Here is a 15,289-nt window from a genome sequence, read left to right as displayed (position 1 = left end):
TTGCTTTGGTTTTGCATTAATTTGCTGTGATTGGTTCAGAAAACTTGCACCACTCTCTCAACCAATCAGATGAAAAAGTGACGCCAATCTTAAAATGGTTGCCCGCGCTTTCCCGCGCTTTAGGCAACTTGCTCGTTTTTACTTGGAGTTCTCATTGGCTCCTCAAAGTATTTTTCTTTCTGCTGATTGGCTGTTTTACTACTTACTCTGGTTTTGGAGTAGTTAAGCAAAACTAAAGCAAACGGGTGGATTAATTTCGACACTCAATCAAAAAGTCCTCTCTTCAACAACAACTGCGTCGATTTCTTCACAGCTGACAGAAATCTTCCCGTACGATCTACAAGCCTACTCGGCAGTCTGTCGCCATAACACTGTAGCACTAAGCTCTAATGACTCGTGATGGAAGAACACTATGAAATAGTGCAATTTTCAATTAAATATCAAAATTACTCCCGGATTGCTTTCGTTTTACGTAACTTTGCTTTGTGCTTCATCGAGAAAACTTTCCCGCGCTACCAGCAATGTACTTGTTCTCATTTTGAGGTTTCATTGGCAAATAATAATATGGCTCTATGTTCTAATTGATCGTCGGGATTACTTTAATGCTAGTTTTTACGACAGTAAATTGAAAACTGCCTTATTACATCGTAGTCTGATTTTCTTTTTCCAACACCACACAGATAATAATGAAGCAAAAAAGTGCGTGGATGCTTAAGGATGGCAAAATTGAGCTTGAATTGTAAACGATAGATTGAGGAAAAAGTGAAGGTTCATTGTTCCATAATGTTCAAACTGACAGATTCCTTGAACAATGACTCCAAATAATATCGAAAATAGCCACACTTTCCAAGAAATTTTCAGCCGCTGTTTATTGATAAAAATAAAATGCCCGATTTAATTCTTAAATAAACTCTGAAAATAATAATTTCACAAGGCCTTAGTGATGTGAGAAAACTTTGACCCGCATACACCAAGAAAAAAACACAGTCAATAAATAAGAAGTAACATTTCTTTAAAAGAACAAATGCCAGTATGGTGAATAATCGTGAGAACTCTTAGAATAGTTACATTTTTATTCAAAAATTACATATCAAACGTTGGGCGTTTGAACGAGGTCACAAAATTCAGCCATGATTCCAATTTCCTTCCCTTTTCCTTATGATGAAGAAATTCTTGTCAAGAACCAGAGTCATTCATTGAAAAGAGCAAGCGCCCTCATTCGGAACTCTCGTTACAATACCGCTAATTTCATCACACCCTAGATAAGGTGTTTAACATTTTTCCTTTGATCACCAAACTGTCAGTCAACAATTATTATTTAGGAATGAAAGAACAAAACAATTCCATCAACGCTTAAAACAATTCAAACGTTTGTGCTAAAAATGACTCTGATATTGATGAAGCAATATAACAATAATTTATATTAAATCTTCTAATTGTGACTAAATTGTGTATAAATCAACACTTATATTAAATAAATAACCTTAGTGTCCACTTAACTTACAGCCCATTTATGTGAAATATATTATTTGCATTGATATGACATTTTTTTTTTCAGAAAATGTGAAAAGACCTTCTTTCAATAAATTAACTTAAACACAGAGAAATTGGTCAAGATTAATTTCAACCTATGTGAGTGAGTTATCAGCTTCTAATAACTCCTTACAGTATCACTGGAGAATCCAACATTAGGGTTATGAAAATAAAGGACCTGATCGCCACATCATTTCATTGGGCAAACTCTTGCTAAGGAGGCTAAAGAAAACACCGTCATTTTGTCAGAAGGTGCTCGATTCCCCAATAAAGTGCTTCTTCTTTATGAAGAACTGGTTAGTTTTCATAAAAGTCTTTAACACCTAAACTTAATGCACTTCTGTGAGGGTGAAAAAATGATTTTGTGCAAATTAGGATCAATTGGGAGAAATATGCATTCTCAAGAGAGACTGATTTAATACTGAGCATTAGTGGTAAAATGTAATAAATAAGGACCAAGTTTTCTGATAAGAATGAATAAACCAAATATAATTTGTCATTAAACATTCTCCTGAAAACACAAATGTTTGTCTTACCCCTTAACTTCAAGAAGCGATTAACATGCAAATTCTATAAGCTATCTTTTAAACTGGTTATGAGAACAGACAAGCTTGTCTGCTGGATGGTGTTATTTTGGAATGAGACCGAATTCTCTTGTTGAATTTACGAGAAAAAGTATAGCACTAAGGACAAAGAATTACTAATTGGATCTTGGAAGTTGAAGGGTTAACAGTACCAAACTGTTTGTAAATACATGTAGACTTTCACTTGAGTTAGGACATCTACAGTCCCAAATTTGAACAAAGAGTTGCAAGTATTAAAAAAAACAAAACACAAAAATTTATCTGAACAGATAAATTGTTTCTTGGGAAGGAGTCTGTCCTTGTACTTGACTTTTTCAGCATTTTTTCCTAACTTGACAGTCTATCCTACATACACACACACATCAGCATACGATACCCCACTACTGAAGTTTTGACCAATAAACTGCATCAATTTTTTCATTGCTTTGGTTGATGTCCAGCTCGTTTATGAGCTGACAATCATACAACCAACAATGCTGGCCATTGCCTTGTCCAACAAAACAAGGACAAAACTACCACTACCTAAAATAATCTCTTAGGCTTTCTCAGGTACAGTTGTACATGTTCAGCTACCAATGAAGGCACAAAGCTAACTGTTAATATCAGTTGAGACTGCCCATTCACAATCTGACTAATGGAAATAGGAATGAGTGGAGTCCAATTCCTTCCCTAATCATACAAGTGATAAACAAAATTAAATTCCTGTGTTACAGTCCTCTGATTTGTTAATCATGAGTATGATTATAGACAGAATTGGACAACATGAAGTCTTAATGTTACCAATTAATCAAAACCATAACAAAATCCAAGAAAGAAACTAGACATCTGTTTCATGTTTTCATAAAAAAAAGCAACAGCAGTGTGCACACAAGCATGACAATTACAAGCATGACATGTACACTGTCTTGTTAGTACTCAAATCGGGCTGGTGATAACCAGTCATGTTAGATAATTTTGTTATAGTTTTGATTAAATATTTTAAATTTAAATAGAACAGTGAATCTAGAGACTGTTGGTTTAAATAATACAGTCATGAATCTCTGATTGAATTCAAGGTCCTGCTTCTTCAACATAATTTGGATCACCTTTCTTGTCAACAAGATTAGTTTTCATCTCAATGTCTTCGGAATTTGTAGTCTTGCTGGCATGTGCTCCTCTATCACAAGAAAGATGAAGTATTTTTAAGTAAGGACACCAAAGTACAAAGATTTCTTGTCCAATAGAGAACAAACATGTACCATTATGATATAACAAGAAAAACTCGGCCAATGCTAGCACTAGACTGGTCATGAATTGAATAAATGCTTTAGAATGCTCATGGTCTTGCTGGTGCTTTCAGTGTGGGCAGGTGAACTTGGTGGCTTATTAAGTCTGGTGAGTGAAGAACTCACATAAAATCGCTTAACCCTTAAACTCCCATGGGTACCTAAGACAGAATTTTACCTTAAAATGTCAAAACAATATCATGCAGGCAAGTGACAAGAGTAAAGAAAAATATCATTTAACAGGATTATTACAGAATATTGTTGATACAGTACCAAACTCTCCAAACTAACATCATAAGAATTTTATGTCAGTCTGTAGAGAGAACTACTCATGAAATCTTGTGAGTGAAAGGGTTATAAACAAAGAAATGAAGAAAAGATAAGGGATGTACCAAATAAATTAATTTCTAATGTACATCTTTTGTTGAAGTACGTCAGTGTACTTATTTGTAAACAAATGGCACATCAATTGTCTAAGATAATTTTCACTTACTTTTTCCCAATGGCCAAAACACCATACAAAGCAGCTGTGATCATAACAGAGCCACAGCCAACAAAGGTGGAGACTTCTAGGCAAAAAATAATTGGAAGGAGAGCCAACCTAGATAATTAAACAAAAACTGAATTCAGTTAACATCAAGCTTATATATTGAAGGCATTGCACTGATTGCACAATGCATTAGCAATTCATGAAACCTTAAACTCCCAAGATCTAATTCTCCCTTCCAGCTGCTTCACATTTCTTTGCAAAAACAGTTACAAGAATTTGGTGTTAGACCAAGATAACTACTACTACATGATACATGCAAGTTAAAGTGTTTTCAATATCTGTTTGCTGTATATTGTATGGATATCATAAGGAGAAAATACATGTTAATCTTTTCTGAGAGTTAAAGAATTAAGCATACATGTGCTGGGTCATATTTCAAGCTCATACATGTACTGTTAAAATCTCTTCAAAGTGTAATGCTGATGGGTAACTTGGCCTGAATAGCAATCTTATGAACAATAAAAACTTACAGAAAATACAAGCATCCTCTCATCCAGAATCTAAAGTGACTCTCAATCCAGTTACTCATGGTTACTAGAGCTGGTACATACTGGCAACACATTGGAGCCTCAAAAGCTAAGATAACTGCACCCATTGTTCTAAAAAATGACACAACAACATTACAATCAATTTCTCATCCCCATAAATTGAATGACTACCTCCTTAGAGGGTGCGTTATGAAAAGGTATACCAATTGAGAATCTCATCAAGTCAGTCAGCTACTAAATGTTTTGAGTCCTGCTTCTGAAACATTAATTATCTTCAAAACTTGTATTACATGCTGTCAAAGCAAGAGGTGGGCAGTAAAAAATTCTTTCTGTGGGCTGTTTATTAGGTAGTTAGTAATAATTAACAATTACTCACCGAAGTGGAGGTGTATAGTGGTGGATGTTTACTTAGCCTCAAAACAACAAGGTAAATATCCACCACTTTTACTGACACTGAAGTGAATAATTGTTTTAGCATATACCACACAGATACCAAAAAAATTATTTTCTTTCTGTCATATCCCAAAAAATGGCCAGAAATTACAGCTGTAAATTGTTAATGTGTGATTTTGTCTCTTTAGCTGCTAAGAGGTGAATAGTACTTGCTTATCACTTCTGAACCAGCCAATCATCATGCACAAAAAGAACTATTCACCTGTGGTATAAACTAAAAATTAATATTCCAATTTTTTTTAAGCGATGAGGGGTACAGTCAAGTGTGTGTGTGCGCAGTGTAGTGTGCAAGTCAAAAGCTTGATTTAAGGTTTAAAAATATCTTTAGGGCCTCCCTAACCCTACCTTGATGCAATACATTCAAGCATATCAACCAAACATGAAACCTGCTCCCTATACAGTGCCTTCAAAGCAAGATTTAAATTCTAACATATGTTAACTCATAATTGTACTTACATCATATAAATACCCATTCCTAAACATGTTGCTGATAATGTAAAAAGTACAAAGAAGCCAAGTGCTGCTGAACCTAACAGACAATAACATGATAGTACATGTAAGTTATCTATAAAATGTTCTGCCTAAAAACAAGACTCTGGTCTAAAGGCAAAGTACAGGTACATGGTAAGTCAGCTGTTTGATAATGGTAAAATTGTTATACAGCTCATAACTAATTTCAGACTCTTATAATTGGAAATCACTCCCAAAACTGTTGTCAAGGAAGCCATCACCCCCCGTTCAATTCCCTAAAAACCTGATTAACAGCAGGCCTGTGTTGTTTGAAAAGGGATGTTCATCTCCTTAAATCTTAGATAAATCCCTATCTGATGGATAGCACAGTACATTTTGTCCACACTTAATCCTTCAACTCCCAAGATCTCATTAGTAATTCTCCTTACTATCTAACAAATGATTCTTATTATGTTAGTTTGGAGAATACGGTATCAAATCAATTATTAATCCCATAATTGATATTTTTCTTAATTATCATTACTTGTCTACATGGTATTGCATATAATATATATAATAAGGAGAAATTCTGTCTAGATCTCTCAAGAGAGTTAAAGGGTTAACCAATGAATAGGGATTTATCCATTAGTTTCCATTGTCTAGCCTTAGAACTACTTGATTGGCCCTTGAGAAAATATCCTTTCCCAAACAATAAACAAATCAAGTATTTCATTCCTCCAAAATGTTAGGAGTGCAAGTGAACTCAGTTTCACTTGCCTTGAGGTAACAAATAGTAACTGGTTATTTCCTTCTGCAGAACTATATTTGGAGGGCAACAACTTCCTTCATCACAATGTGGGGAGGTTAATACCACGCCACAGTTATTCAACTATAATTACCAAACAATTCAGAGGAAAGTTGCGCTTTTGATTACTTGTTGGCCTCTGCTATTATGTTTATTATTATCTGTACCATTTTGAAACACAACGCTCAAAACACTTCCATATTAGACCCTAATAATTCAAAAGAAAAAGTACACCTGAGATTATCATCACTGAAATTAATATTTCCGCATTTTTCATTTTCCGTAACAGTAAATATCCAGGAATTACATGTACATGGAGCAATTTCGATACAATTTGCCCACCATCTTCTAATTCTTGCAAATACCAAGATTTAGTTTGCAAAACATCAGATCAATTGTTATGCACTGTCGATGGAGTACCAAGCTAATGAGATTTTTAATCCACTTGCGGGTTTTCGTATCGTTTGGCAGCATACAACATAAATTTAAAGCTATGAAGGTTCAATTGAATTTTCGAAGTTAATTTTCGATTCACAAATGAAAATTAAAAATTCGCTCTCTATTTGAGAGCAATCGTGGTTAAATGCATCGTCAACTCCTGAAAACACCGGACTAAAACGACGGAAAGTTTAACACAATCGTGATCTTTGACAAGCCGTAAATCAACTCTCAAGTAATGAAGCCAGTAAGTTTCCCTGCCAGAATATATTCGACGACTTGAAATGTCTTGTTGACTCGGACCAAACAAAAAACCAGCAAAACAACTAAGTCATACTCGTCTATTAATCAAAGAAAAGAGAAATCTTAACAGAAAAACTGTCAACAAATATTTCCTAGAGCGATCAAAATATCGAAATACGAACGATCAAAATTCAACAACACTCACACAGCCCGGACACGGCGCCCCAAAATCTCACTACCACTCTCAATCCTCTGGGAACTTCTGTCGTGTTTGTCTCATCTGCCATTCTTCAAACAGAAAGTGTATTCAATGTATACCTGAATGAATTTTTGCTTTGATCCTAATTCACATTATTCATGGATTCACAACTCGCAGTATCAGCTCATTTCCATAGCAGAGACCGTGAATACTGTATGCGTGGAAAATATATCGTACATATTCGGAAATCACGACGCTTTCCGATCTTTTTGAAAGCCCATATTTGGTTGCAATATTCATTCTTGTAAATGGTCGGATTTATATGCGCATTACTCTTAAAATTTGGTCAACATCTGCGCATGAAAGTCAACTTTGTGTCACGAAAGTCTTGTTTTTCAAAACTTTAACTTGGAGATGAAAAATAACGCCAAATATGAGGGAATTTGAACTTCAAAGCTTGAAATCACTTCGATCTGTCCCTCTCGTTTGTATAAAAATCATTAGCTCGTCAGGAAAAGCAAGTAATCTAACAGTAAGTTTACGTGATACAGTGAAGGCCGTGAAAGATAAAGCACTAGGGGGAGAATTTTCGAAGGAATCTCCGTGCTATAAACTCATCCTCGCCAGATCGAGTAGTGAACTGATTGACCAGAAAACTCTAGAGGAAGAAAATGTACAAGATAATGGTAAGTGCCGAATTTCATATCAAGACGTCTAAGTGGATATTATTGTATCTTTAGAGCAAACCCTATAATTCAATTTACTGTTGTTGTTTGTCTCGCTTCCAGACGAATTAGTACTCATCAGAAAACGACCTCATACTAGTGCTGATATCGCCGAAAAAGTAAGTGTTTTCTCGAACATTTTGTATATTCAGTGTAGACTAAATGATCACGATTCTAACTCCTTCATGTTTTGAAGGACGTTATCTGGAAAATTTCTTTTGGTCCTAAAGCTAATGGTATTAAATTCGTATTCAGTCCAAATCAAAGCAATCTAAATTTAGAAGTCGCTTCTATTTTTCTCTGTAATGCTTACAATATGTGGGTTAAATTAGGAGGTTATACTGTCGGAGATATTATTAAAAGGCAGACTGACTAATATACATACAGATTTCAAAGCACTTCGATATAAGTCATAAAAGTTGTATCGCATGCACACATTTGCCACTTTGGCCCCCTAGAATTTTTTTTGAGTCTCGAACTTATAGTTCTTTGTCTCTTTAATCAAGTCATCTTTTCTGTAGACTGTCTTTGAGCTCCTACTCTAGAAGCTACATTAAAACAACTCACTGTTGTTTTAATGTGAGGGTAAAGTTTCCTTATGTTTCTTTGCTGATTTGTTATTAAAAAAACTACATAGGAATGTAAAACAAGTTCTTACCAAGTGCCTGACCTTAAGGGGGTCAAGAAGCTGACTGCCAAGCTTGTTGCTGGTAAGATAAAGGAGCCATCACCCAGCTTGTCACCTCTCACTTTAGATGTAAGTAAGATCTTCATTAGATTCATTTATCCAGTAACCACTAAATAAATTCATTGAACAACTATGAGAGTGATAAGAAAAGGCAACTTGGATAGGAAACAATGGCAAATTACAACTTGCAGACTATCTGTTTAAATTAAAGAGGAAAAAAATTGTCTAAAGTAGGATTTGAGAGATGCAAACTTCACAAATGGATTAATTAGCAGACCACAGGAAGTGGAAGAAAGTGAAAAAATGTAAAAGCTATTGACAAAAGAACAATGGAAATGACTGGCTGATTGATTAAAGCCAATAAATGATCATAACAATATTAATAATTTAACACTAATGTAAGAGTTAAAAGAAAAGTTAAGACAACAAGGATCTTGAATTTAAAACAGCATACTAATTCAGCTCAGCTGGGTTTTCTATGTGCCCTTATGTATCCAGTCTCCTTGAGATGGGACTCCTGGAGATATAGGCAGCTGACAGTTTCACTGCTGAATCCATTGTGTGCAGAATCCAACATATTATAACAAAACTGTTATCTTTCTTTTGATAAAACAATGAGGTATACATGAAGTATTTTCACTCCAAAGGGAATAATTTAAAAACACGGCAGTTCTACAAAATAATCATGCTGTTGTGTCATCACTGTTTGTTAGCAAAACAGAGGGTTGTATCAAGGCGCCTGTAAGAAACCTGTTGCATTGTACAATCAAATTCAAACAGTAAGCCAAAATGAAAAAAAGAAAAAAAAAAAGGAAATAATCATTTGAACTGTTTTTTTTTTCACAACAACAAAATTTGGACTGTAGATCATTTGCAGGAAAGATCCCAACATGAAGTTTCAAACTTGACTTTTTGCTATTGCTTATATAATTTGATGTATAATTTTACCACTTTATTAAAATAAATTTGCTTATTTTCACAAAGGATGATGTTGAGCTGGGCAAGGATTTTTGGGTTCTGCAAATTAAAAACCAGTTCCAGTTGTATCATTAGTATTAAAATTGATAATTGTAACAATAAACTATAACTTGATGATTTTTTGAATTTAGTTCAATTCAGAACTCAGGAGAATACTCATCTCCTTGATTGACTCTTCCATACTTCTTCAATCTGTGAATGCTGCTGATGAAACTGATAGCTCAGGTATGCAACAAATGAAATTATCTTCGTTGATTCTTTGGAAAAAGATCAGAATAAGAATTTCAGTTTCTCACTATACTTTCCTTATCACATACCTGTCTTTCATCTGGATTTTTCTTTGACTGTCTCAAATGGGAGCAATCCTTAAAGCATTGAATTAAGCTGAAATTCCACTTGAATCTTTGATAATAATAATTTAGTGGACTTCGTTTCTTTCTATTGGAAGTCTGCTAAATGTATAAACTTTTTGCTAATTGTGATCTGTGAGTCATTTTTTTCTATCACACAGTACTGAATTTGTTATTTTATGCACAATCACCAGAGGATCTAATTGATGTTGTTTGAGCACACCTTTATGTTTTATGTACAGATTTCTATATTTTTACTGGACTATATTTCAGGTCAAGAAGAGGACAATCAGCCTAATGTTGATCCAGTAAGAGAACAAACACTTGCTTTGTTTTTTTTTATATTTAATATGGGGAATATTTGCTATAATAGAAAGTGTTGTTGTTCATCATGGTTTTAAAAATAGATGAACATTTAATTGTTTGTTTCACAATGTAAGAGTCAGGTTAGTCAACTATGTATTGATTGCAACTTTTTGACATGTAAACTTTCAATCATGTAGCTGTATGAAGAGTAGCAGTATATATAGCAGTTGAAATTTTGTGATCAAGACTCAATTGATTAGCCTGACTCTTACATTGTGAGACAAATGATGAAACGTTCACTTGTGGAGTATATTTGTTGTGCTTCAATTTTTTGTGTGGTTGCAAATTTGTCAAACCTCTCATTACACATATGCATGTACTTGTCTCTAATCTTTACCTCTGTGTTACAACTTGAAACAAGGCAAAATAAAAATCAAAACAGTTTGAATGAAAGTAATGAAATCACATGAAAAAAAATTCGACCTAAAGCATCCTCATAAATTGATGTCGAGTCATAAATTTTTTCAATTGTTATTAGTAATTTTTCTCAAGTACATATTTATTGTTGATTTTGCAGACTGCACTCAAACAATTAGTAGATATGGGATTCAAAGACTCAAGAGCTAAAAAGGCTCTGATATTGAACAGGTAATTTATGTAGAATTTATGAATAATTATTATTTCTCTGCTAAGCACAAATGATGATAAGGGAGCCCAAAGACAAAATATTTGCCTTGCCTAATAAATGTCAATTACTGTCTCAGGATACATACATGTGTATTATCTGGTTAATGATTTTTATAACAATCCATCAAGCACTTTTTTCTTATTCTTTAGTCATCAATTAATGTGAGACGAGATTCCCTTAGAGGGAATGTTGCTTCCTTTCTTAGAAGTGGTCTCATAGTTTAGTTGGTACTCAGCACCCTTTTAGAACATGTATCTGGGAGGCACAAGTTTGAACCTGTCAAATCCTGAATTTTTCTGGCTTCTTTTTCTCCAAATTGCAGTGTATCTGTGTGCGCTATTTGTTTATTTGTTTGGAAATGTCAGGTAAAAAAGAAAGTGGCATGGCTCAGATCTGTAGTTTCATGGATTGATGGAACTGCATTTTTTCTTAAACTCTCTGATCCTCCTTTTATTATGACAGAATGTCTCCTATGCTGGCTATGGAATGGCTTCTACAGCATGAAAATGATGCGGACATAGACGAGCCTCTGACATTAGGGGCAAGAGCTGGGAAGAGTCATAGGAAAAGGAAGGAGTTTGTTCCCAATCCAAGGGTGAGTTGCCTTCAGTGCACAAACACTGATGAGATACACTATATTACACATGTGCAGTGGATAGGGCAAGTTTGTAAATGAACAGTGTAGGTCACTATTTCCAGTGGACTTGAGGTGGTTGTATGTATTGTTACAAAGTGGTGGTAACTTGTTTTCTTAGGACCATTACATTTAGGAAAACCAAGTGAATCTTGAATGTCTGAGCGGATTGGTACTTCCATAAGAAAGTAAATGTATTGTTTGATAAAATTTATATACTGAAATATGACAGAAAGACAAAATGAGATTTAAATTGTTGGAGTTTGTTTGAGTAAACTATGAAGTTATTCTAATATGACAAACCCTTTAGAATGTAATGTATCTGTCAATCACCTTAATTATTGGTTTGTAGCATGACTACTTAACCTGAACAAACCAACGAACTGTTTATGTTAAATATCTTTCAATAACAGTGTGAAAATTGATGCATTATGAAGTATGCGTTCACATTTATAACTTGTAATCTGTGAACATTTACATGTACAGTGTATTGTGCATCAGGATATTGCAATTAAGTCTACAAACAAAATATGCTCATTATAACAAATTGTCAATTTTTGATATGCAAAATTTTAAATGATTTTAATAAGATGTTAAAATGGAATTATGTTTTTTCTGTGTTGCAGGCTGTAAACAACTTGAAAGAAATGGGCTTTCAGGAAGAAGAAATTCTTGCGGCACTCAAAGCAACTGGGAACAATCAAGAAGCTGCTGTGAGTATAATATTCACAATATGGTCTATTGAACTTAATTTATTTTTGATTACAGTGAGTTCCAGTTCTTCAACTGAAAGCAGTACGCTCTATCCCTAATTGGCAAACATTTTGTTTCTACAAAATTACAAGGTTTTGCATGCCTTTATCTGGAAAGCTGATTCCACAAACTGAGCAACTTGTAACATAAAAGAAAAAGTTTCTTACAGTGCTTTAGTTAAATGTTGCTAGAAACAACTGTAAGTAGATACCTGTTTCAATCATCATCATGTTTGCATAAACATTAGTGACCTCTCTATTAAAAAAATAAATACTTTGTAGTGGCCTTGCTCACTGTAGAGTCTCTGTGGCTCAGTGGTTGAGCATCAGAGTATGGAATCAGAAGGTCAGAGGTTTGATTCCTTATGAACATAGAATTTTTTTCCTTTGTCCCATGCTCTTGTCAAGATTTAAAAAAACCTTTTTTCATTTTTTCACTGAGCTCAAAATTTACCATCTTTTTCATTTTATTTGTAACTCGTGTTATACTTTCAACAAATTATGTACATGTCTTTTTCAGAAGAATATACATGTAAAGTTTTATTTTTTGATGACAATGGATACAATCATTGGTGTAAAATAATTCTAAATTGATTGTTGTTTTCTGCAGTGTGATTGGTTGCTTGGTGACAGGCAGGGAGGAATAGGAGATATCAATGAAGGCTTGGACCAGTCTAGGTACAGATGCTGTAGATTAATTTTCAGGTTTTCCAGAGGGGTGCCCTTAGTTAAAAAGGAGGCTTTCTATAAACTATTTTTGAACCAAAATACCAGTCTCCTGAACTATTGCTCTGCTTTCAAGTACAGGTACCTTTTTTTTTTTTTTTTGCTGAAATGTTACCCTGTGCAATTTCAGAACAATTTAGCAGTATCATTAATTGTGTTGCATTGTGCAAGAATGTCAGGGGCCGCCTTTTTGCTCCCTTTTGAGATTTTTTTTTTTGTTATTAGTACTTCTATGGGAATCATGGTGGGGAGGGGGGAGGGGAGTGGTGGAGCTTTTTACCCATTTGATTTTAAAAGGAGGGATGACTACAGAAGCAGAATCTTTTTGAGCACTTACGTTATGCATTTGTTCTGCTTTTTTCTTTGATCAATGGTGTGTATTGAGTGAAATGAACTTGTCAAGTATTGTTTCCTGTCTGATTTCTTACCTAGTCCATTGTATCAGGCCATTATGGAGAATCCTTTAGTCCAGCTTAGTCTTAATAATGCTCGAATTCTAGGAGGTATGTATATACGTCAAAAACTTGGGAATTCAATTATGTTCCATTTTGCCTTGTGTCAGTTCTGTTTTAGTAACAAAGAGGTCAAAATGTGACCATAAACATGAACACGAGACGAGCTGCATGTAGTTGTATCGCTGATATTCTTAAACTACATTTTGGAAGTCGTTAGGGATCTTTAACTGAACAGACCACAGCAAAATAGATCTATTTGTTTAATACTTACAATTAAAAAGAAGGAAAAGTGAGGGAAATAATCACCAATTGCCTGGTTACGCTCGACTATTCGAGTTGTATATTTCTATTTCGGTAATTTGCTTGCTTGGGTAAGGTGCTACGGATTCCGTTTCTCTTTCTCGCTTGCTAACCGCTCTTGAAAATTTTGAATGACGACATCAGTTCGTCTTTACTTTTATAGTGTATGGGCTTCGACCAATCGTGGTGCACATAATATAAACTTCATGGTATAATTGAAAAAATAACAACAATTTTACACATTTATTCTTGCGTTTTAACGAAGTGCTGTTTTATGATCACGCTTTATAACTCAATTGTCAGTCATTCTTTAAATTCTTGTTTTCTTTTTTTTTCAGCATTTGAAGACATGCTTGAAAATCCGTCGACAAGTTCATTCTACATTAACGACCCAGAAACTGGGCCAGTCTTACTGCAAGTCTCACGGATTGTGCAGGGATTTGCTAGATGATACTGAACCATATTACTAAACCTGTAAATATTTCATGTATAACAGTAGTGCAGTCTCATAACTCTTCTGAAAAGAGCGCTTATTTGCTGATCACGTTAATATGGGCTTAGGAATGAAGCAACCACGATTGTGAGTTTCACGGGGGCTGCTCGACGATGAAAGTGGGGCAACTACTCAAGTTACAAAGTTTTTGTATCTGTTTTCAATTAGTTTTTTTACGCTAAATGTAAGGTAGCTAATTTTTGGCGCACAGTGCCCGGAAACTGTGGAGAATTCCAAATTACGGGCAACAAAATTGTGTACAACAGACAGTTACTGTGAATAGGTTTCGCTGGTAAAAGGTCCTATACTTACTGTAATACAACATTAAATAGGTTTTAGCCTAGTACTTTGCTGATATTTTTTACAAAGTGTTGAGTTCTTGAGATGTTCCAGAATCCATTTGATTTATATCTCCTTCATCACGAAGTACATCCTACAGTAATGACAGTGACCGCGTTTTAAGATTCTAGGGATCAGCATTACCTTTGACTGCACGCGCCCGCCGCTATTCTGAAGCCAGCTGAGCAACCTGGCTACTATCAGATCTAAGTTGAAAAACTAGTTTGTAACATTTCTTTCTGTGATATTCTTACCGTTTGAACTTCAAAATTGTCAATATCTCGATCTTTCTTACTATGTTACTGGAAACTTTGAGAAACGTACCCCAGGTGGCTGACTTTTTGGAGTAAATATATTTATTTCAATTTTTTTCATTATAGCGTGGAATTTTCAGAGCATTTATCGTCAATATTCGAAGGGCTAGGTTACCTTGTTGAATCTCAAAACGTGGTGAGCTGTAATCAGTTTTAATTTGTACTTGTCAATGGTAGTGATTAAAGAAGGAAAGGAATTTAAGATGTTATTTGATTTTTGGAGCACGTTTCTACTTTGAAAGGAAACTGATATTTTTTTTGGCGACAGGAATTTCTAGAGAACGTTGCCATCAATTTTTTTTTTTTAAATTTTCCTTGGTATATAACTCACAATTGAATAGTGCTTTTCATGCGCGTTGATTGGCTTGTTCGGAGGTGAATAGCGAATACTATTCACCTCCGAACAGCCAATAAGACAAAATCGCGCGTCAAGGGCTAAATTTCTGACCATTTTTAGGTATATTGAGAGAAAGAAACTACGTTTTTTGGACCTTTGTGGTATGAACAAAAGCAATTATTCAACATCAGCGTCG

At 34.6% G+C, this 15,289-nt stretch overlaps 2 protein-coding genes across 2 annotated transcripts; one reads left to right on the top strand and one right to left on the bottom strand.

Annotated features, from left to right (window-relative positions):
* Positions 1 to 843: 843 nt before the first annotated feature.
* LOC113682655 (calcium channel flower homolog) lies at positions 844 to 7,313 on the bottom strand. Its single transcript, XM_027199824.2, has 5 exons — positions 7,015 to 7,313; positions 5,330 to 5,402; positions 4,403 to 4,531; positions 3,876 to 3,983; positions 844 to 3,273 (listed from the first exon to the last, which is right to left on the bottom strand). Exons 1-5 carry the CDS (start codon positions 7,094 to 7,096, stop codon positions 3,168 to 3,170), a joined length of 498 nt encoding a protein of 165 aa, XP_027055625.2. The 5' UTR covers positions 7,097 to 7,313; the 3' UTR covers positions 844 to 3,167.
* A 41-nt stretch (positions 7,314 to 7,354) lies between these two features.
* LOC113682645 (ubiquitin-associated domain-containing protein 1) lies at positions 7,355 to 14,958 on the top strand. The gene is made up of 11 exons (XM_027199812.2): positions 7,355 to 7,694; positions 7,797 to 7,852; positions 8,371 to 8,490; positions 9,531 to 9,624; positions 10,023 to 10,057; positions 10,633 to 10,703; positions 11,206 to 11,338; positions 12,004 to 12,090; positions 12,740 to 12,807; positions 13,288 to 13,358; positions 13,949 to 14,958. The coding sequence occupies exons 1-11, from the start codon at positions 7,442 to 7,444 to the stop codon at positions 14,059 to 14,061; spliced, it is 1,101 nt and encodes a 366-aa protein (XP_027055613.2). The 5' UTR covers positions 7,355 to 7,441; the 3' UTR covers positions 14,062 to 14,958.
* Positions 14,959 to 15,289: the final 331 nt, after the last annotated feature.

This window comes from Pocillopora damicornis, chromosome 4 (genome assembly GCF_964200805.1).
Source record: "Pocillopora damicornis chromosome 4, jaPocDami1.2, whole genome shotgun sequence".
NCBI classification, from domain to species: domain Eukaryota; kingdom Metazoa; phylum Cnidaria; class Anthozoa; order Scleractinia; family Pocilloporidae; genus Pocillopora; species Pocillopora damicornis.
The sequence above is the reverse complement of the archived record's forward strand: the minus strand, read 5'-3'. Positions and strand labels throughout refer to the sequence as shown.

Coding starts and splice junctions, on each gene's coding strand:
- LOC113682645 (XM_027199812.2), top strand. CDS start 7,442: ATGAGGGAATTTGAACTTCAAAGCTTGAAATCACTTCGATCTGTCCCT. Junction 8,491..9,530: donor TGTCACCTCTCACTTTAGAT/GTAAGTAAGATC, acceptor TTTTGAATTTAG/TTCAATTCAGAACTCAGGAG. Junction 10,058..10,632: donor ATCAGCCTAATGTTGATCCA/GTAAGAGAACAA, acceptor TTGATTTTGCAG/ACTGCACTCAAACAATTAGT.
- LOC113682655 (XM_027199824.2), bottom strand. CDS start 7,096: ATGGCAGATGAGACAAACACGACAGAAGTTCCCAGAGGATTGAGAGTG. Junction 5,403..7,014: donor GGGCGCCGTGTCCGGGCTGT/GTGAGTGTTGTT, acceptor ATTGTCTGTTAG/GTTCAGCAGCACTTGGCTTC. Junction 3,984..4,402: donor AGAGGATGCTTGTATTTTCT/GTAAGTTTTTAT, acceptor TTAATTATCTAG/GTTGGCTCTCCTTCCAATTA.